This window comes from Fusarium solani (genome assembly GCF_023522795.1).
Source record: "Fusarium solani strain SB1 chromosome Unknown bctg00000010, whole genome shotgun sequence".
In the NCBI taxonomy this organism is placed as follows: domain Eukaryota; kingdom Fungi; phylum Ascomycota; class Sordariomycetes; order Hypocreales; family Nectriaceae; genus Fusarium; species Fusarium solani.
In genome coordinates this window covers 918108-939231 of record NW_027072147.1, presented here as the reverse complement: position 1 = coordinate 939231, position 21124 = coordinate 918108, and the positions used below count along the sequence as shown (strand labels likewise).

Below are 21124 nucleotides of genomic sequence, written 5' to 3'. Positions count from 1 at the left end.
CACGGTTAGGGAGTGATACTTGTCCATTGATTTCCACTCCTATCTAAGCTGATTTCTTGAATCTCCATCACCTGCATACCCATGACACAGTCACTTTCACAAGATAGGTACTTGGGAGGCGACATTTGCTTGGAATTAGGAGTTTCATCCCTGGCTTACACGGACGAAGCAGAGTTCGCGTTGACAGGAATTCTCTCTACTGTACCTAACAGTAGTCACTGAACTGACTCGAGGCCACTGTGTTGAATTGGGGTGTGCTACCTTGATTCCGATGCTCGTGACACAGTAAGCTGCCCAATGTAAAGCGGGTATCTTCTCACCGTAGCATCTGATCAGGCTTTGACTGATTGGCTTGTGAAGTGGGCGCAGACGCAGCTTGGCTAAAGAACACGCAATCACAGTGTTGCTAAGCCACCCAGATGTCTGCACATATCTTGGAATTGTAAATCTGCGACGGAACAAGTCCACGGCCACATGACAGCTTCCCTGTGCGAATTCGCCGTCATTCACACCTTTGCGCGTGAAGGTATAGGGTGAGGATGAGGTGAAGACAAGAAAATCAGCCGAGGATCAGCCACGGCGAAGAACCCCACAATTCCCACCCGCCAGCAAACCTTTAAATTTTGCGCGGGTCGCGTTCCTTCTCTTCTTCTTTTTCTTTTCTCCTCATGACCCTTCCATTCAAATAAACGTGAGTCCCCCCAATCGCGCAAAAAGCGCACGACACCACCGAAAGCTTCTCTTGCTAACAATCTATCAGATGATGAGAACCGCGTGCCTAATATGATGCAGATGCCGCCTCTCCGGACCTCGAAACCCTCCTTCCTTCGGGTCGGCTTAAGCGGTTCCGGGGCGAGGAGAGGTCGGTATCATGAAATGGGCGTTCGACACACCGACCTTGTTAAGCATCGGACGCGATGAAAAACAGCTCTGACTTATGACGAATGGAAAGGGATTCTTGATCTTGTTGGCTTTGTGCGGCTTGGGGAGACCCGGCAGCAGAATTTGAAGCTTCGAGTACCAGGTAAGTATGGCGGGAATGGTTGTTTGCAGATAGCTTGGGAGAATTGAACTGTTTCACATTGTTTTCCATCCATGTCAAGTTTGCCGTGTCAGTTTGCCGTTTGCGTGATTGCCATGAATGCTCCAAGCCGAAATGAAGAGAGACATGCTGTGCCACTTGCAGACAATCAGCACCGACATGTCGCACAGTCGAGTAAACAAACAGCGGGACTCCTATTCTCTGCATCCGAGATGCAAGAGCTAAAGAGAATTATCACCCCTGGCTCTTGTCATTGTCAATCTCTGGGCGGCGTCAATCCCCATTATCCTTCGGGCACCATCATCTCCATCTCCATCTTCAGTGGAGCTCACTTGATGGTCCCTGAGAGAAAGCTCTGTGAGGTGGTGACGACATCTTGCCCGAGACCCCGTAGCGTCCCCTGGACTCATTACAGTGGCAGCACCGGATTCAACCACCAGTCCGGCGAAGGGGAGTTATAGAGGTACTTTCATAATCTCATAAACCACGCGAAAGTGGAGGTATCATCCTATCTACCTTCCTCTTCCAAATCTCCACCTCCCAGACAACCACCACCGCCCAACCTCCAACCTGACAACGCACACCCCCTCCCCTGGTCCTGCCACGCCCCAAATTCGTCCACGTCCCCCGGCGCGGATGCGGATCCTTGGGCACTCTCTCTCTTTCCTTTCGTGTTCCTCTATCTCTGCGCTGGCGATTTGAAAGCCCTCAACTCCAACTCGACGTGACGGCTACCGCCTGCGACGATCACTTTCCACCAAGACACCATCTCGAGTCGATCCTCCATCTCTTCCTCCTCCGCCTCAACCTCCGACCGCCGGCCCGTCTGCTTCCTCATCCCGCCCCGGTCTGCCAGTCCAACCTCAGTGCTCCGATCCATCCCCTCTATCATTCGGCGCCCACGAATCCCGAAGCTATCTTCTCTCGTCACACAGCTCGACCGAGGTCCCAGTAGCTAGCACAATGTCTAGCTCTTTCGAAAAGTCCGTCAAGGGCGCAACCAAGATCAAGGTGCGTTGTCTGAATGACTGCTTGCATGCAGCGGCCAGCACGGGATTCGGCATATCTAGCTCTCAACCCTCGCGCCTCTCGTCTTGTTCTGCGACCTGTACTTGGTATGCTGACGCAAGCTCCTCTCCTTAGAATGCCCCTCCAAAGACAAAGTATATCGAGCACATCCTCGTCGCTACCCATTCCGGCGAAGCTGGCGTCGGCGAAGTCTTTCGCGCCCTCACATACCGCCTCCGCGATTCCACATGGACCGTCGTCTTCAAGAGTCTGATTACTGTGCATCTCATGATTCGGGAGGGTTCACCAGACGTCACACTCGCCTTTCTCTCAACGCACCGCAACGTGTTGGCAACAAGCAGCTTCACAGATGGTATGTGGTACTATCTATGACAAGGGTGGAGCGGACATCTCCGAACGTGATGATTGACGAATTTATAGCCCAAACTCAAGGACGCAACATTCGACATTATGCCTATTACTTGTCCGAGCGAGCGCGCGCATACCGAGATACCAAGACCGATTGGGTCCGCGCCCCCGAGTCAAGACTGGAGAAGCTTTCAGTCGAAAAGGGTCTATTACGAGAGACGGAAGTGGTGCAACACCAGCTCGAGGCCTTGTTGAAGTGCGATGTACGTGCATACAGAGAACATAGCAGCTCGCCTGTTTGCGCTGCTTCCAACGTCTTCAGACATTGAAGCGCTAATACTCCCCCTAGGTCATGGAAAACGAGCCCGAAAACGAAATCACTATAACCGTCTTCCGATTGCTTGTCTTGGACTTGTTGGCGTTGTTCCAGGTTCTCAATCAAGGGTTGATTAGCATTCTCGGTTGGTTCCCCTCCCCCTCCCCCTCATGTCTCAGTCCGCGTCCTTTACTGACCAAGACCCGTCTCTAGGCCACTTTTTCGAAATGTCAAAGGTCGATGCCGAGCGTGCCATGGCGATTTACCGCAAGTTCACCAAGCAGACAGACTACGTGGTCCAGTACCTCAGTGTTGCCCGGCAGTACGAGCACCACACACGAGTCGAAGTTCCAAAGCTCAAGCACGCCCCTGTTAACCTGGGACGCCAGCTTGAGGAATACCTGAATGATCCAGACTTCGAGGTCCACCGAAGGCAGTATCTCGCTGAGCAGGATGTCAAGAAGCACGGGGGTGGGAGCTCGAGCTCTAAGGGGGCGGGTCTCAGTAAGAAGAAGAGCCTTGATTTCCCTGAGCCATCCTCCAACAACCCCTTCCCGAAGGTTATCAAGGCTTCTTCAACTGGTGGCAAGCCTTCCGAGTCGAAACCTCAAGCCAACAAGGGCCCTGATCCTGATTTGATCGACTTCTTCGACTCAATCGAGCAGAACCAGACACCGCTGGGTGTGACCACCAACCAAGCACAGCCCTTCCAACAGCAACCGACAGGCCTGCAGTTCCAGCAGAATGGCTTCGGTACTCAACCTACAGGCTTTGCAGCCAACAACAGCCCCTACCAGCAACCACAGCCTACAGGCGCGCTTGTGCAGCAACCTCAAATCCTGCAGCCCAGCTTTACCGGCGCCGGCTTCGGAGGGTTCACTTCACAACCTGGATTCCAGCCGAGTTCTCTTGCGCCAATTCCCCAGGACTCTGTGGCCAACTTCCCTACTGCTGCTTCTCCAGCCGTTCAGCAGCCAGTGCAAAACGGAGGACTTCAACCCGTGCAGAATGGAGGTCTTCAGCCAATGGTAACAGGGCAACAGAGCACCAATCCCTTCAGGCAGTCCATGCTCCTGGCCCAGCAAACGGGTGTTCAGGCGAACCAGATGCCCTCTTCCGTTTCAACACCTGCACTGAACCGGCAATCAACAAACCCGTTCGCTCGATCACCAGGGCAGAACACGTCGCCATTTGCTCAAGCTTCCAATTCACCTTTCCAACAACCTACTCAACAACAGCCTCAACAACAAGCTGCTGCTTTACAGCCAACTCCAACTGGTACAAACCCCTTTGCTCGGCACTCGATGCTGCCAGCGCAAACTCAGGAGCAGCAAAGGCCACAGACGGCGGGAGCTGCGCTGGTCGCTCAGCCCACTGGAAGCACAAATCCGTTCCGTCACGGCGCCTTTGTAAACCACGCCACAGGCACCGGATGGCAGCACAATCAAGCACCGATCGGAGGTGGTCTCGATCAACTCGAAACAGTGCCCGTATTCCCCCGACCTGCGCAGCAGACCCCCTGGCAGCAATAAAGGGGCATAATTCTCCACCACCTCACATCTACACGACACTATACTCAACACTCTGAGCCTTTTTCTCTCACATCCACAACCCGCGTTTCTCAGCGCTCTCTTTGTCTTTTTTTGGCTGTACAATCCTCCCTTTCCATATAGTAAGCGAGGCGTTTTTCGGGAGGGGATGAAGAAAGATAGGAAAAGGGGATCCCCGCAAGGTGAAAGGATGGTTTTTGATACGCAAGGGGGTGTTTTTGACTCTCCAGTAGCAAATTATATTTAACCTGCCCTGGCGAGAATCTACTCCCTTTGCGGACCTTTGCGATCCTCTGGTCCCTTTTTTGTCGGTGTTTTTATTCTCCTTGGTTTAGTATAGTAGCAGTCATAAAAAATATCATTGGTGTTATTATATTAACTCCCTTGTCTCCTCCTTTTATATATCCTGGTCTCGATCGAAATTCTGGTTTATACCCATTGTGTCCATGGTATCGTGCCGTGTTTTTGTACCCCTCGTGAAACTCCTAGTCTCTATAGCGAGTGTCGTCTCGTACCTTGTTCCATTTGTTTCCCCTATACGCCTTTGAACCGTAAACGCCGTAGCTATGCTTCCAAGTGCAATGTTCCCACCCAAAAAAGACACAAAGTTGCAGTCCTCTAGAAAGGATCGTCGACGTCCATCTTGCCTCCAGTATCCCCTGTAGCGGCCGCCTCTCTTGCTCCAGCTGTAGCAACACTCCTGTCTGGCTTCTCCTCGCCAACAAACACGCCCAAGCCAGAGAATGCCTCGAAGAGTGCTCGGGAGAGGTACTCGTCGGGACTGTATCCTCCAGCCTTGAACTCGGTCTTTGTCCTTGTAATCTCGACCCATTCGTTCGAGTACGCCGCCAACTTCTCGGGCGCGAGGTCGACGCGCTGCGTCGTGAGTCGCACTCCTCCGTAGGGATCGTATGGCTTGTCGTCGGCGACGTGATGTGCTGGACCCTTCTTGTCGCGTAGTCCGCGGATCGAGAGTCCTCCTGCACCGCCAGCTGCACCCAAAGCACCATCGCGCTTGGTTTGGCCTCGCTTCTTGAGCAGGATCTTGTTCATTGCCTCGCTTGCGCGACCGTCTTCGGCGCTCTGGAGGGAGTCGAGCATCTCTTCGCGGAAGCGCTTCGCGTTGGCTTTCTCTTCCATCTCGGCCTTGTGCTCCTCCATACGACGCTGTCGCGCTTCCTCTGCTTCAGCTGCCAGACGACGTTGACGCGCTTCGTCTGATTCTCGGGCGAGACGTCGGTTGCGCTCAATGTCGGCCTTGTGCTTCGCCTCCCACTCTGACAGCTGAGCCTCTGCCTTGCGCTTCGCCTCCTCATTACCGCTGACAATATCGCTCGTCAAGCATTCGACCATCTCAAGATACTCATTATAATCCTCCAGCGTCTCAAAGTCCTCCTCAACCTTGTTGAAAACAGCCGCGACACGTCTCCGAATGTCGACCTCGCGCTCAACACCCAGGTCCGCAAAGAAAGCCGTCTTGAAGCCCCTAAGACGCAGCGTCTTGTGGCAGCCGGCGTAGGGGCACTGGTTAGGTCCGTCCTTGAAGATGCGCTCGACGCACGTCTTGCACATGCGGTGGTAACACTCGGGGTTGATGCGGAACTCCATGTCGCGGTTGAAGTACCGCGTCGTCTTGCACACGGGGCACGTCTCGTCTTGGTCAGGCGGAGGGGGAGCATTGCTGCTAAAGTCGGAGTGGCGCACCGAGATGGCGCCTGTTCGAGACATGGTTGCGGGTGTTGAGGGATCGAGATGCAAGGTTGAGGGCGAGGACAAGGCAGAGGCAGAAGCACGCTTTGTTTAGCAAGATGAGAGTGATTCACTGTTAGTTCTGCGCGGCTGAGGCTACAGGGATTAGAAGTTTGATGGATTACTTCCTATTGGCTAAAGCTTGTTACCCGCTAGCCCCACGCCGAGCCTGCCCCTCCATCGAATTGTCAGCCTTCTCTCATACGAATCGCTTCCATCATCTTCTTCTATCACGACAACTCAAAATGGCCGACAAAGGTGTGTTCCTGACTCTACCCTTCCGTCTCTCTACTGTTAAACTAAACTCCAATGGCAGAACCCACTCCCGTTGAAGACGCTGCCGCTCGTGCCAAGGAGGCCGAGGAGCAGGCTGCTCTGCCCTACAAGTGGACGCAGGTCATCTCTGAGCTCGACATCACCTTTACTGTCCCTGGGAATTTCAAGTCTAGAGATCTCGTGATCGAGATCAAGAAGAACAGCCTTCAGGCGGGTATCAAGGGCCAGGAACCTCTCATCAAGGTACATACACCCTCACTCACGACTTGACTTCCGCCTCCATCGCCGCCAGTCTCAGCTCCAAGCTAACACCTCCCAGGGCGACCTCCCCCACCCCATCCACGTCGACGACTCAACCTGGACGCTGAGCACCAACACCGACGGCACCAAGACAGTCGAGATCCACCTCGACAAGGTCAACAAGATGGAGTGGTGGGCGCACGTCGTGACCAACGCGCCCAAGATCGACGTGACCAAGATCCAGCCCGACTCGTCCAAGCTGTCGGACCTCGACGGCGAGACGCGCGGCATGGTCGAGAAGATGATGTTTGACCAGCAGCAAAAGGAGCGCGGCCTGCCCACCTCGGACGAGCAAAAGAGGCTCGACATTCTGAAGCAGTTCCAGGAGCAGCATCCCGAGATGGACTTTAGCAAGGCCAAGATTAACTGAGCGAGAGCAACCAAAAGTGTAAATCCTGTCATAGCCAAGACAATGGTTATTTGAGTTACTTTGACTGTCTCTCATCTTGTTTCCAGTGCCACTGCTGCCCGTTCCAAGAAAGCGTTAAACTCCTTGACCTGCTGGAGCATTCCGCCTGCTGAGCTTGCAGAGCTAGCTTCGTTTGCGATGCGTGCCACAAGTAGCTCGAGGTTTGCCAGCTCGGCCTTTTTCTCTTGGGCGCGTGATAGTTCAGGAGCATCTCGTCCCTGTTCAACCGCAAGGTCTACATCATGCATGATAGCAGACGTGTCGAGACGGTACTAGGTAAAATGTTAGTCAAGTACAGCGATGAGAAGTCTTTGCTACTTACTTTTGACTCTTTGGTGTCTTCCTCGTGCTTGATGCGCACTGCGTCCATCCGAAGAGCAACCTGCTCCCTCTCCGCTTTGAGCTGGAGAATATCTTCCCTTAGCTTCAGCTTCTCCCGTTGAATTAGGCGAACTCGTTTTCTTAGTGAATGCCAGTCATTGAGATGAGTGGCCTAATCATGTCAGCTTCTGGACTCTGTAATCTGGTAACGCAACTTACTAGCTGAAGTAGTTGCAACGTCAACTGCTCTTTATACGCATTCACAGCTCGTATCTTGATGCGGCACTCCTTCTTCTTCTCCTTGTCTTCTGTGCTGGTCATTGTCTCATAAAGCTTGGCCAGCGTAGTCTCAACAACCTCCAGGCACACCTGCGAAAACACATCCACAACGGTTTCTTCCTGATTTTGGAATGGGACTTCGCTCGCAATAGGATCCTCCTTGCCATCACCTTGTCGAAACTGCTTGGCGTTGACCCATCTCTGTACGGTAAGCTCAATGGCCGTGCCGTCACTGATGCGCCTGTCCTTGGCGGCTTTCTTTGCCTTGCGGGCCTGTTTTTCCATCGTCTTGGCTTCTGAATCGCGAGCCTTTGCCCTTGTACCAGCTTTCGGTTTCGTTGTCGGCTGTTTCTGTGTGGCGGGGCTTCTTGATGGTCGTCCACGACGTCGCTTTGGCGCTGGCTCTTCCTCTTCGGCCTCCTCCTCAACCACCTCGGAGGGTTCTACTTCAGGGGAGCGAGAGGATAGACTTCTTCGAGGACGCTTCCTTCCAATGGTTTTGGCGGCTTCCACCTCGTCAATCTCCTCTGCCACAGGGTCTTCAGGCGCTTCCTCTTCTTCTCGAACTTCGGTCTCTTCGGGTATTTCATCCTCTACTACGGGTTCTTCTTCGGTTTCCTCAGCATCGGCCGCTTCGACTTCAGCTTCAGCTTCGATTTCCGGCTCCTCCTCCACTGGGTTGGTATCTGAGAGTTCATCATCCGCAGGGTTGTAGTCGGTCGGTCGATCGGGTGAAAGCTCGTCTGCATCCTCCTTCTCAGCAGCTCTAGAGCTCTGGCGTCGACTCATTCTCGCTCGGATAGAAGCAGCTCCTTCGCTGCGCCGAACCTTGCGCACTAATGGCGAGGACGAGGGCGGTACCTCCTCTTCCGTGTAAAGCCCATCGTGTAGTCGAGTGGTCGAGGATAGAGCATCGCTCATGCGCACGTTTCGTCTTCGATCTGGAGGGCTGTGAGCACCGCCTTGAGCGCCATCTCTCGATCGTGGTATAGCTGGCGAGCCAGAGGCATTCTCGTTCGGTAGGACTGGTAGCGCAGCGTCTGGTTCGTCTTGAGGCTCCTCGGTCGGACTTGGTATCTGAGGCTCTGGAGCCTCTATATTATCAACACTGGGTTCCTCCTCTTCCACCTCCGTCGCCTCTGCCGTGGTGACCTGCGCGGCCGATTCCTTAGAAGAGTCGGGCAGATCGTAGGGGTCTCTCGGTGCGGATCGCGGTGATCGTCTGCGCGCGCTCCCTGGCGGCTGTGCAGAGGGCGGTACGTCATTCTCTAACCTCCTTCTCTTGGCTGATGTGTTTGGTGTACGACGCGCCGAGGGTGCTGGAGGCGCGGGCGCTGACGGAGCGGCAGGAGTCGATCCGGCAATGTTAAGGCCGGCGATGTCGAGATTGAAGGAATCGTCTTCGATAACGGCGCGTCTGGATGATATTAGTGTCTAAATCGGCGATTTTCGAGAACTGGCGTGTCGTACTGGGCGCCTCGAAGACGTTCGTTTAGCCGATCAGCACGGCGCTGTTGGCCTGGGCGACTATTAGCAACAATCCAAGTCGATGCTTGGCAGCTCGGTGTGGGCTTACCTGTGGCCATTGTGGGATAAAAAGCGGCCGGCGCTTCGACTTGCGCATGCGTATTTCCTATGAGAAATTTCGTAGAGACGATGCGCGAATGTGGTGTTGCGACGGAATTCTTGGGTGATGGTGTAGGAGCAATGTTTGAGCTCTTGTGACGCGTGGGGCCAGACGCGTTTGGAGTCGCGGGGCATCAATTAACTGATCATGACCACTTTAACCACGGCCATGATGAAACATGTGTAAATACATATACCGCAGCTGAAACGGCATTATTACTATAATTTACCAGTTTTCTTGCTAGAAGAAATGCTCGTGGCTTTGGGGTGACCAGATTACCATGAATTTGGTCTCTGTTCATCTTGAGCGCCAAAGTAAACAACCCATGATGCAGTGTATACAGTAACCCTCTATTGCTTGGCCGGGTATCAATTAATGTACAGAGGCCTTTCTATAACCTCGTCCAAGGGATCTACCCATAAATTTTGAACACTTTCCCATCTAAGTTTGACCTGAACGCCCCTAAACACTTGCTGTTTGCTTGACCTCGCCCACCTAGTTGATAGCAACCCATTCCATCTTCTTTGGATCAAACCTGTGACTATTTGGTTGTCAGTAAATGGACCCAAGCCAATGCTTTGAGATAGAAACATACTCATGAAACTCTGTCTTTGACAAGGATGCTTTGCCATACTCGGAAGCGAGTATCTCCTTGTACTGATAGGGGATCTTGGCAGGGAGGCCTTCGAATGTCGTATCGAGCAGAGGAAACACGTACTTGTCCTGTTACACAAGAGTTAGAGAACGTACAATACAAGAAATAGAACTACAAACCTTGAACTCGTGATCGTGCTTGTCGTAGAGGACTCCTTCGCCCCTTATGTGGCCAGGATCATACCTCGCCGCTGTGATGTCGATAAACAGCCCAGTCTGCATGTCAATCCACCGAGCATCAATGACATTCAGAGTGTCATCCCGGCCGCGGTGCTCAAAGTAGGGGTTGATCTCAAGCTGAAAGAAGCGACCTTCGGGTGCGTTCTCATATTGGTAGTAATAAACCGTCATGTTGTGATATGCGGCCAAGAAGTACATGTCCGCCTCGGTCACCTGGACATCGGCATCCAGGTCCCACGGCATGACCTGGCAATCGAGTCAGAATGGAGAGTAGACGACAGCTGTGAGGCTTCTTACCTTTTCCCCCACCACCAGCCAAGCAGGGAGCCGTGCATCAACCATGTCTGGACGCCGAGATCTCGAAAGGTGGCCAGATATGTTTGCATTAGAACTTTGATGCCTGCGTTTTGTGCGGCGAGCTCGAGGGGCTCTTGCATATATCTCCCGTCATAGTGCGGATGGTATCTTGGCGCATCATGGGTTAGCATGGGGTTGTCGAATAACAGCAATAAACTCACGCAGCCTCTTCTGTAAGGTTGTTAGTCTTGGTTTTATCATCAAAGGCTTCAGGTAAGCCCGTGAGTTCGTGTTTGAGACTTACTAAAGTATTTTGGTGGTGGAGGTGAAATACTTGGAATTTTCTGCTCCAGCTGCTCAATCTTCTCAAGAACGTCCGGAATGACCGAGGCGCTGGCAGAGGAAAGCCATGCGGCAAAGGTGCAGACGGCCGACAACTTCATGCCCGGCGCAGACGAGATCTCTCAGATACAGGCGCGGTACAAGAGGTGTGAGCTGTTGAGGATGAAGCAATGGAGCTGATGTCGACGTGGAAGGGGATGATAAGAGTCCGAAAGATCCGCAGGGGCACGTCACACACTCGGTAGTATTGATCGCCAGCATCAACAAACGGCCAACAGCGTTGAAAGAGATGAGATGAGACGCAAGTGAGTATATGATGAACAATTCCATGAGTCTAAAGAGCAAACAAGACTTATCCAATGGTATGGCGCGTCAAAGGGCAGCGTGAGGGCGCTTGACTTGCCTCCTGTGGAATTGTCCAGTCCCGCTCCAATATGTTCAACCCCTGATTCCCTACAGTGCGGCCACATCCCGTCCCTGATAGCCGCGTCACCTGTAAACGCATTCACAGTGGGTTCAAACGTTTTCAACATCAATGAAGCTATTCAGACACTGGTATGTACAATTCACTTAGACGCAATTAATATACTATGCACTCCTCGTATAGAATGATCCTACTCAAATAACCTTAACCACAGACTTGGCTTGAAGAGAGCCATTGTTACGAGCGAACCAACCGCACCGCTTCTCCCGCCAAGCCCCCACTTCCCCGTGGCGCAGCAGAATCCCGCTCGTGCATACTGTGGCTAGTGAGGCTAACCCCCAAATGGGCAGCTGACTGACGCAAGCTCAGCCCCAGCTCCTCCTCCATCATCGCATCGTGGAGAGCTGCCTAGGCAAGCAACTTGTCTTCTTCTTCTTCAACTTTGGATCTTTGTCACGTTGTCAATCCCTCTTCGCAAGCGATCCTAGCTGCTTGCGCTAGATCGCTTCTTCGAGTTCTGTATACTTGCCACTGGCAGGTCCTCCTGGTCCAGCAAGGCCCAGGCCTCAGCGACTCCTATTCGTCACTCCCTTGCTCCCCTCAACATCGCCATCAGCTTGAGTCTACTTGATTGAGCAACCCGCCATTCACAATGGGCGCGTGGAACGTACGTCGCCAGCCTCTGAAACATGTGCTCCCCATCCTCTCGATTGCAGACTGACACCTGTTGTAGCTCTTCCGTATCTTGGGCGACTTGTCCCACGCCCTCTCGAAATGCATCCTCATCTTCGCCATCCACCGCAACCGCAGCGCCGAGGGTGTCTCTCTCATCACCCAGATCCTTTACGCGCTCGTGTTCTGCACCCGCTACCTCGACATCTTTTCTGAAAAGTTCCCATGGAACTTGGTCTTCAAGATCTTCTACATCACATCGTCATTCTACATCCTCGGTATAATGCAATGGATCTATCCTCGATCGCGCGAGAGGGAGATTGCCTGGAAGATTGGTGCCATCATTCTCGGCGGCTCTTTTGTTCTGTCGCCTTTTGTGATGCTGATCTTTGAGAGATCCAAGGGCTTCCTGACTGTAAGTCTACTAACTTCGTGATCTTGAAGTCGTCGCTGACTCTTGTCTCTTTCAGTGGATGTGGGTCTTTTCCCAGATTCTCGAGTCCGTCTGCGTCCTCCCCCAGCTTCTACTCCTCCGGCAGACGACTGTGCCTACCGTCATCGACTCGTTCTACCTCCTCGCCCTCGGCTCCTACCGCGCCCTCTACTGCATCAACTGGTTCCTCCGCGAATTCGAGGTCACTGGAAAGAAGCCCAACACGGTCTCCGTCATCTTTGGCATCATTCAGACCGCCCTGTACGTCGACTTTGCCTGGGTATACTACACCCGTCAGCGCGTCAAGCTCCGTGGCGGCGGCATCGTTGACGCCGATGATATGCGCCGTGGCTGGCTCCTTCGTCGCATCTTTGGTAAGCGTTTCGAGACCTCGGAAGATGACGAGGAGAGCGGCCCCGGCTTCGACGACGACGACACCGGCGCCCGCCGTAGCGCCCGGCCCAAGTGGGGAGCTCGGGGCATCTCTGTCAGCGCCGATGACGGCGTTCTCGAGCAGGAGCGACACAACCGTGAACAGGACGAGCTTGGCGGGCCTGTCGACCCGGATGCCAAGATGCAGGACCCTGACGAGCTTGCGCGGGCTCTGGATGATGACGACGATGAGCAGACCCCGCTGCGCCCCGGTCAAACAGAGGGCCAGCCCAGTGGGCTTCGAGGTGGCGAGGAGTGGCGCGACTAGACTCGCAAGCTGATCCTCTGCCCTTTTTCATTTTGGGAGATTTCACGGTTCAGAGTATAAGGCTGAGACGGAGTATGACGGGTTATTTGTTTGGGACTGTTTGGAAGGTATACAATTTCTACTTGGGCTGCCATTTTGGGAACACGACACCATGTCAGGACTGCTGTAGAAGACGGAAGAGGAGGGACCTTGCTGTGGCATACATTGTCAGCAGGGCGGGCTGTGGAACGCAAGGGGGAGGGATATCAGGGGATTTCATTATTCTAGGCTCAACGTGTATCGATAGCGCAATGCTTTTAACGAGAATCTCAAAGCGAGATGAACTGGAAATCAATCACTCAGAATCACGTTACCAAAAGTCAGACACACATGAACACAGAGGGCGGTTGATCATATCATTGACGCAGGGTGCGAGGGCCAGCTTTTTTAAATTTTGCCCTCGAGATCCGTTTCGTTCGCTAAACCAACCCGCACTTTTGTCAAAGGGGAATCGTTCGTTATATACAACCAACCACACAAACAGGCTCTTGTCGAGCACTTTGTCCCATCAATACGCGCCATGTGCCAGTGCTGTCTATCCGACAGACTGGTCTTGTTGCAACTCCACCAGCAGCATCCAGAAAGCTGCAGTAAACTCCAGAACAAGAAAAAAAAGAGCTATAGAATAAACAGATACATGCAAAAACGTGCAGTAGAAATAAAAATGGGGCGTCTTGAAGGCGCTGGGTATCCTTTCAACAGACGAAGCCACTTTCTTAGTCGACAAAGCGCTTCTCAAACTCGTGGAACAGCTTGGGGCTGATCTCATCGCTGCTCATGCCCTCAATCTCGACGAGAACGCCCTTCTGGGCGTAGTGGTTGAGAACAGGCTCGCTCGTCTCCTGGAACTTCTTGAAGCGAGCGCGATAGACTTGCTCCGAGTCATCAGCGCGCTGGATGAGAGGCTCTCCGGTAACATCGTCGATTCCAGGGACGCGAGGCGCATTGAAGGAAGTGTTGTAGACTCGGCCCGAAGGCTCGTGAACCCAGCGACCAGCGATTCGCTCCAGGATAACAGATACAGGTGTCTTGAGAGAAACGACAAGGTTGATGGGAATCAGCTTGTCGAGAGGAGCAGCCTGAGCGGCTGTTCGGGGGAAACCGTCGAGGATAAAGGAGGCGTTAGGGTCTTCGGAGACTCGTGGCGGGACATGTTGGTCAAAGAGGGAGGGATTGCTGATGAATGAGTCCACAGGAGGGGCCCCATCGTACGAATGTTGGCCGATTGCGGTCGCCTCGGAGGCGAGGGTCATGACGGGTCCTCGACTAGCCAGCCATCCGCGAGTATAGAGTTCGTTGGAAATGAGTCGCAAGATGAGATCGTCGGCGACGAGACCGCCAGACTTCATCGTAGTCTCGACCTTGATGCCTGCGATTGAGAAAGTTAGCATTGACATGGGGAGGTAGGGCTGGATGCTGACAACTTACCGAGAGGTGTCCTTTCCTTGACATTTCGACGGAGGAGATCGCCAGTGCTGACAGAGTTGAGTTGCGGGAAGCGCGCGAGCAACCGCTCGCTCTGGGTTCCTTTACCAACGCCAGGTGCACCAAAGAGGATAACTCGAGCCGCCTTGTTCAGTCTCATTCTAGGCGTTCTGGAACGTTTTCGACCGGTCGCGAGATATGCAAAAAATTGGTTGACTATTCAATTGCGAAGGAGAAAATCGATTCGTCTAGGTACAGTTTCGAAGATGGGAGGCGGATGGAGTCTGGTGGATTCCAAGGATACTGTCGGCTTTTCGTTGAGGGGAGTGCGCGCTTCGGTGCAAAGATAGCGCGGGGAGTTGTTGAGACGGTGTCAGGGATGGTTTAAATTGCGTCGACAACAGGATGACGGGATTCGAACAGGCCAAACTAAGGAATAAAGAGATGCCCAAAACAATCGTACACACGATGATGACAAAAGATCAAGAGGAACTAGGAGCTTAGGTTGGAACAGGACGGAGAGCAAGTTATCGAGGAAAAGGTGGGAGGTGGGGGGGGCGGAAAGCACGGGCTGGCGTGGTGTTGAGTTGTGTCGATTTGTTTTGAGTGCTAAGGCGGTACCTGCCGACGCGCGTGGTCTTTCCCTGCGACACATGTACCGGCCGATGACGGATGAGAACATGCACCGTGGCGTGGAACGTGCGCAGCAGGAACGGTCAGGGTGGGCAAGGACCAACACATCATCCTTCCCTGCCGGTCCGGGGCAAGGACTCGTTCCGTCTCTTGCCGTTGCAGCGTCTAGAGCCCTCTCGTTTCTAAGCAGCCAAGAAAGTCAGCCCAAGAACGGGGCTTAGATCTATGACATCTATTTCTAGACACAGATATTGGATCTAAGACGTCTTCCAGAAAAAAGGTTCAACCATCGCAAATCCCCCTTCCCCCTCCCCTCGTGCTCAAAATCCGGGGGTTTCCGGGGAAGATGTGAGACGGTGCTAAGGATCGGCGCCTTCGCGTTAAGTCCGGGGTCGTCCCCAAAGTCCAAGTCCAACGAGAGGAGGGGAAACGTGCGCCCCGGGACAAAGGGCATCGGAAACAATCCGATACTCGAGGCACGAGCTTGGCTGTCGGCAAGCAGGTCCCGTTTGACAGGCGGCATGTGAATCCATGCGGTGCCACTGGGTCCGTTCCGTAACTGGCGCCGTTCATCCGTGGGCAAACGCTTGGTACTTCTCCCGCTGTCCGATCTTCCCAAGGCATTGCGGCTCTCGCGCCCTCGGGCAGAGGTATCATCGGCACATCCTGAGAGCGTCGTTTAGTAACTTTTCAATGGCTTTTTGCTTTGTAAACGGCATTCCAGCATGAAACGTGAAGGATTTCTATGGGCCAATCACCTAGCGTGAATTTGATTTCCAAGCACTGGCGCATCGGACAAGCCCCCCGAACCTTGTGAGGTGAAGGCTCGGCGGCATCGGCAGTGTGGGGAGTTCAGATCGGTTGTGAGCGCCAAGTGATAATGTAGCAGCTTGGAAATATCACAAAAAAGCTCCGACTAAGTAGTAAAGCTCGAAACTTATAAATAATGGTCCTATGATGTCATTGCCTATTTCTATACCGCGAAATGGGGCATCGCATTGTTGCTGGGTATTCTCTTCACATCGCCAAGCGCTATGCCGTGGACACCAGCTGACTCAATGCCAGCATCTGATGAGAATATCCCGATCTCTCATTTCATCGAAGAATATTCCGAGTGAGTATGGCAATTTTGTTGATGTTTGTCGCTTTTCTTCTGGGATTTTATTTGTTAAAGTGGTTCAAGAAGCGCTGCCGTTCCCTGAATCATCCACTGCTCAGCCAAAGCCAAGCCAATCATTCAAGTGTTGTTGAGCCACGACGGATTTTCTCATACAAACTTTCGCCGCATAAAACTGGCTATCTCGTATGATAGGCGCGAAGATATATAAAACAGATACCCAAATATCATTCACGTCTCTAAACATATTAACGAACTAGGTACATACACACTCAGCTTTTGTCACATGTCGCTCACCTCCATTGCCTACCCTAGTCCTCCAAGCCAAGTTTCCAAGACAATTACAGCGTAACCTATGTCGATCATGCCAAGACAACAAATATTTCTCACTACGATAAGCTGGTCTTCGGCTTGGATTTATCAAGCCCACGTCGTCAGTCAATGTAGACGTCCATTGACGAGTTGTGGTTGTGATGCTGGTGTGCTAGGATCGGGGGTCCTCAAGTCACCATGGGCTGAAGTGCAATGAACCCTCATAAATTCTACCGTATTCATACGTATCAAAGAATATTGTTTCCATAAATTTCCCATACTTTTTCCTACGACGGCTACACCAAACAGTCTCGCCCATGCGCATGGTGGAGAACCAGTACGCGAGCTTCGCTGTCAATCCCCAGAACCCAAATAAGCTTACTTTTGAGCTTAACCTTTGACCTCTATCACAGCTCCCACACCGTTTGCAATCGGCGATATATCTAAATGTGATACGGATAAAAAGCTTATCGCTAGTTGTACAAGTGCTTGCGATAACCTGATTGGCACTGATTACTCGTCATCCGATAGTTCACGCCGATATGCATGTGAGAAAACCCAGTAGAGAGGTTCATCCATGCCAGCGGGCTCCTTTAAGCCTGTCTTCGTAATAAATGAAACACACTCAGACCTGAGAACAGCACAAGAGACCTCTGCTCTCACGGGCTTGAGCGTGCCAACATCTCCCCCTTTACCTCGGCAACTCAGCAGCTCAGCAGCTCAGCAGCACTCGAGTAAGTACTTACTCAATATCAGCAGGTACATCGTTCTGAAAATCTGTTCCAACCCCGTGCACTTGGAAACCCAGGGAATAAAAAACCCTTGTCAACTGCCGAGACACAGTCCCGAGGTGTCCGACCACCTAGGGTAGTAGTGCGGGATCGGCGGAGCTGTATCCATTTTGACCCAAGTCAACCCATACATCATGCTATGGAACCAACCTCGTTCGCCGACAGGAAAAACTGCGCTTAAGAGTACCCATTGCGGAATTAAAACTTCATAATGGACCAGTTATGACTGCCAAAGCTCATGTCAACTGGCCGTAGATACGCCGGCTTGGCTCTTGATACTAATCCACAATCCCACCAACACCGCTTGTCTGCTCGTATTGTTCTTATGGGTGAGTCTCTTGAACCGCATGGCGTCCAGAGTCATGGGATTTGCGAAACGGGCCGAAACATAACGGCCTCCCCGCACGTTTATCCCAGGATTCTTCATGATCCACGCGGGTCCCCAGATTTACACCCCGCGTTGCACTTACCTGTCATGAGTGGTCCGGGGGAACGTCGTGTATTTGGGTTCTTTCCCAGTACAGTGGGTTTGGTCATCCGCTCCTCTTCAACTCAGACTCTCTGATGTTGGAAAAATGCCACCACTAATGCAGCTTGGGGTCGAATGGTCGGTCCGAATGCTTCGTGGGAACCGCGGGAACGGTTTCCCGAAGCGTTGACGATAGGATGATCACGCTTCAACTTCGGAAGAGAAGATGCAGTGTATTAGATGAAGTTGAAGTTTATGGTTGCTCTATAAAAGCGAGTCAAAGTCTTGCCCTTGTGTCGGTCATCATGGTTGTTCCAAAGTGACTTGGGCGCTATCTACTAAATCAAAAGAGTCTATCATCACCATGTGGTCTCATCTAGTTCTCCTGGGAGGCATCTCACTGGCTCTTAGTAGTCCTGTTGTTCGTCAAGATGCAAACCCTCCCCCATATCGAAACACATCTCTCTGTCTAGACAAGCGTGTGGATGACCTCCTTTCCCGCATGTCCCTTGAGGAAAAGGCAGGACAGATGTTCCATGCCCGTACTCAGGTTGTCAACAACACATTCGACGAAACCATTGAGGGATACGTCAAGGACAAGCGCATAACTCACTACGTTTTGAGTGGAGGTGTCAATGACGCTCGCGCTGTGGCAAACTGGTACAACAAGCTCCAGAAACTGGCCCAAGATACATCTCTGGGCATTCCCATTACTATCTCTTCCGACCCTCAACACGGCTGGACGGATGATGCTGCAGTGTCAGTTGTTGCCAACGGCTTCTCTCGATGGACCGAGCCCCTTGGCATTGCTGCCCTGCGGTCCCCTCAGCTGGCTCGCACTTTTGCTGAGATTGCCCGCGAGGAGTACGTTTCCGTGGGAATCCGCCAGGCTCTTCATCCGCAGGTGGATCTCTCGACTGAGCCTCGATGGGGTCGAATTGGTGGTACCCTGGGTGAGGACGCCAACCTGACAAGTGCCCTGCTTGTCGAATACATTAAGGGCTTTCAGGGTGAGAAGATTGGACCTCACTCGGTCATTGCAACAACAAAGCATTTCCCCGGTGGTGGCCCTATGGAGGACGGAGAGGACTCTCACTTCCCTTGGGTATGTAACACTTATCAACCAACTATGGACAATCTTCTAATGTTGATATCATGTAGGGCAAGAATCAAACGTACCCTGGTAATAACCAGGCCTATCACTTGATCCCCTTCAAGGCAGCAATCGCTGCAGGCACAAGGCAGATGATGCCCTACTACTCACGGCCCATTGGAACCTCATGGGAAGAGGTTGCCTTTGGATTCAACAAGGGCGTTGTCACCGACCTCCTCAAGAACCAGCTGGGCTTTGAGGGTATCGTCGTTACGGACTGGGGCATCGTCACTGACCGAGCTTGGGGCCTGGAGGACAAGACCGAGCTCGAGCGTGCCCGCCGTGTTATTGAGGCCGGCTGCGATATCTTTGGTGGCGAAACAAAGCCTGAGCTGGTTATTGAGCTCGTCAAGAAGGGCTTGGTGTCTGAGGCTCGCATCGACGAGTCTGTCCGCAAGCTGATGAAGGAAAAGTTTGAGCTGGGACTCTTCGACAACCCCTTCGTGGATGCCGACAATGCTGCGCGCGTGGCTGGCAATCCTTACTTTAGCCGTCTGGGCAACGAGACGCAGCGCCGGGCTTTCACTCTGCTCACGAACCAGAACGACATCCTGCCTCTGCCTCTGTCGGCGCTTGAGGCCAAGTTCTACATCGAAGGCATTGAACCTGAGGCTTTGGAGTCGCGAAACCTCAAGGTGGTGGACAAGCCAGAGGATGCAGACTACGCGTTCCTCCGTCTCGCGTCTCCTTACAAGCCTACCACTGGCACTGGCCTGGCTGCGATGATCAACAATGGCACTCTCGAGTTCAACTCGACCGAAAAGGCGCGTCAGGCCAAGATCTACGAGACTGTTCCGACTGTCGTGGACATTAGACTCAACCGACCTGCTGCGGTGCCTGAGATTGCAGAGAAGGCGGCGGCGCTGTTTGGCAACTACGGCAGCAGCCACGATGCGTTCCTGGATGTCGTGTTTGGCGTTGACGGCTGGGCTCCTGAAGGACAATTGCCATTTGACCTTCCGCGATCCGACGCTGCGGCCGAAGCGGCTTTTGAGGATGTGCCGTTTGATACACTGAACCCGGTGTTTAGATTCGGACACGGATTGCGGTATAAGGAGGAGTGCAAAGCAGCTGAAGCGTGATGTGGTGAGATTTAGATCAGAATTGAGATGAGACTCGATAGTCGAGATGAGACCAATTAGCGGGAGATAAGAGACAGGAGGCGGGCTTATGACGGTGGCATTATTCCTAGCGTACACATTAGACGAAGAAATGTAGTTCCAATTTTACTGAACTCGTTGCCAAGTCAACTAGTAATGATCATTATAGTGTCGAATTGCTAGGTATCTTGGTGATCAAGATCATCTTTGCTTTGCGACAGCGGGAACAGACTAGGCAACGGGGAAGCTGGCAAGGTACCGCGGACACGTGTTGGAGCATAGGTACTGATACCTACTCTGCAGTTGGAGTGGGATGAACAAGTCAATGGGTGTTGCGACACGGGGCGACGTTCTTGGCTATAAACGCAAAAGATGGTGTAGACGGCGTCGCAAAGTATCTGCATGCACGTTTTGGCGTGTGTGAATGCGGTTGGTGAAGATGCAACAAGACGAGCATCAGCCTCAAAGATTATACGTGGATGGCTTCAATCAAGTACACGACGCAAACAATCCCGACCAATGCCCAAATGTCTCATGACTCTGGGCTTCCATGCCAGCTCAGACACACCAGAAGCAGCCCATGACATGGTCAAGGTGAGACAGCGATGAAGCCACCAGGCAACCAATTGACTAGGGAGTGATAGCTCAGAGCAGCAGTAGCGGCTGACAAAGGAAAGGGAAATCTGCATAAAAAACTTAACTCGGCAAATGTCTTCGGAGATATGGCGGAGTTCTTGTCTCTTCTCGTCTGTTGAGAGCTGGCCTCGACCCGTAAATTTCACATGCAGGGGATTTGTCTTCTTTTGTTGAGGGGAGACGGGACTCCCGGCAAGGCACGTGACTGTTGCTCCCTCATCTCTGCTGACGCAAGCCCAAGTCAAGGGCAGGGATTGGACGTTTCCAACGGGAGGCGACATAGATTGAGGGGGTTGCGTCGGGCCCGCGACCGGAAAAACAGATTCTACGGATGCGGCGAACCCCGGCTCGCCTGTCGGATAACGGAACGCCAGCTCTTCCGCCCGGCTGGGCTTAGCACGGGATGGGGGAGATCCAATATCTCGTAACCACCACTACCACCACCTTGAGAACTTAGACTGCGCATCCACTCTGTCCCTCATTCATCTTCATCGTCTTTAA

The 21124-nt window shown here is 52.8% G+C and overlaps 8 protein-coding genes across 8 annotated transcripts; 4 read left to right on the top strand and 4 right to left on the bottom strand.

Annotated features, from left to right (window-relative positions):
* Positions 1-2005: 2005 nt before the first annotated feature.
* Positions 2006-4267, top strand: MRS44_014357 (uncharacterized protein; the record flags this gene model as incomplete). The annotated part of the gene is made up of 5 exons (XM_046284781.2): positions 2006-2053; positions 2186-2423; positions 2492-2682; positions 2769-2880; positions 2949-4267. 5 exons carry the CDS (start codon positions 2006-2008, stop codon positions 4265-4267), a joined length of 1908 nt encoding a protein of 635 aa, XP_046127513.2.
* Positions 4268-4903: 636 nt separating this feature from the next.
* On the bottom strand, positions 4904-6013 carry MRS44_014356 (uncharacterized protein; the record flags this gene model as incomplete). The annotated part of the gene is made up of 1 exon (XM_046277342.2): positions 4904-6013. One exon carries the CDS (start codon positions 6011-6013, stop codon positions 4904-4906), a length of 1110 nt encoding a protein of 369 aa, XP_046127514.2.
* Positions 6014-6279: 266 nt separating this feature from the next.
* Positions 6280-6980, top strand: MRS44_014355 (uncharacterized protein; the record flags this gene model as incomplete). The annotated part of the gene is made up of 3 exons (XM_046284782.2): positions 6280-6292; positions 6351-6553; positions 6630-6980. The coding sequence occupies 3 exons, from the start codon at positions 6280-6282 to the stop codon at positions 6978-6980; spliced, it is 567 nt and encodes a 188-aa protein (XP_046127515.1).
* A 71-nt stretch (positions 6981-7051) lies between these two features.
* Positions 7052-9205, bottom strand: MRS44_014354 (uncharacterized protein; the record flags this gene model as incomplete). Its single annotated transcript, XM_046282420.2, has 5 exons — positions 7052-7291; positions 7342-7512; positions 7560-9036; positions 9090-9138; positions 9196-9205. 5 exons carry the CDS (start codon positions 9203-9205, stop codon positions 7052-7054), a joined length of 1947 nt encoding a protein of 648 aa, XP_046127516.1.
* A 536-nt stretch (positions 9206-9741) lies between these two features.
* On the bottom strand, positions 9742-10820 carry MRS44_014353 (uncharacterized protein; the record flags this gene model as incomplete). The annotated part of the gene is made up of 6 exons (XM_065618374.1): positions 9742-9787; positions 9842-9969; positions 10021-10326; positions 10378-10438; positions 10599-10608; positions 10682-10820. The coding sequence occupies 6 exons, from the start codon at positions 10818-10820 to the stop codon at positions 9742-9744; spliced, it is 690 nt and encodes a 229-aa protein (XP_065474446.1).
* A 975-nt stretch (positions 10821-11795) lies between these two features.
* Positions 11796-12948, top strand: MRS44_014352 (uncharacterized protein; the record flags this gene model as incomplete). The annotated part of the gene is made up of 3 exons (XM_046272283.2): positions 11796-11810; positions 11877-12230; positions 12286-12948. 3 exons carry the CDS (start codon positions 11796-11798, stop codon positions 12946-12948), a joined length of 1032 nt encoding a protein of 343 aa, XP_046127518.1.
* Positions 12949-13703: 755 nt separating this feature from the next.
* MRS44_014351 (uncharacterized protein) lies at positions 13704-14572 on the bottom strand (the record flags this gene model as incomplete). Its single annotated transcript, XM_046284783.2, has 2 exons — positions 13704-14356; positions 14416-14572. 2 exons carry the CDS (start codon positions 14570-14572, stop codon positions 13704-13706), a joined length of 810 nt encoding a protein of 269 aa, XP_046127519.1.
* A 3526-nt stretch (positions 14573-18098) lies between these two features.
* MRS44_014350 (uncharacterized protein) lies at positions 18099-19969 on the top strand (the record flags this gene model as incomplete). The annotated part of the gene is made up of 2 exons (XM_046284297.2): positions 18099-18839; positions 18896-19969. 2 exons carry the CDS (start codon positions 18099-18101, stop codon positions 19967-19969), a joined length of 1815 nt encoding a protein of 604 aa, XP_046127520.1.
* Positions 19970-21124: the final 1155 nt, after the last annotated feature.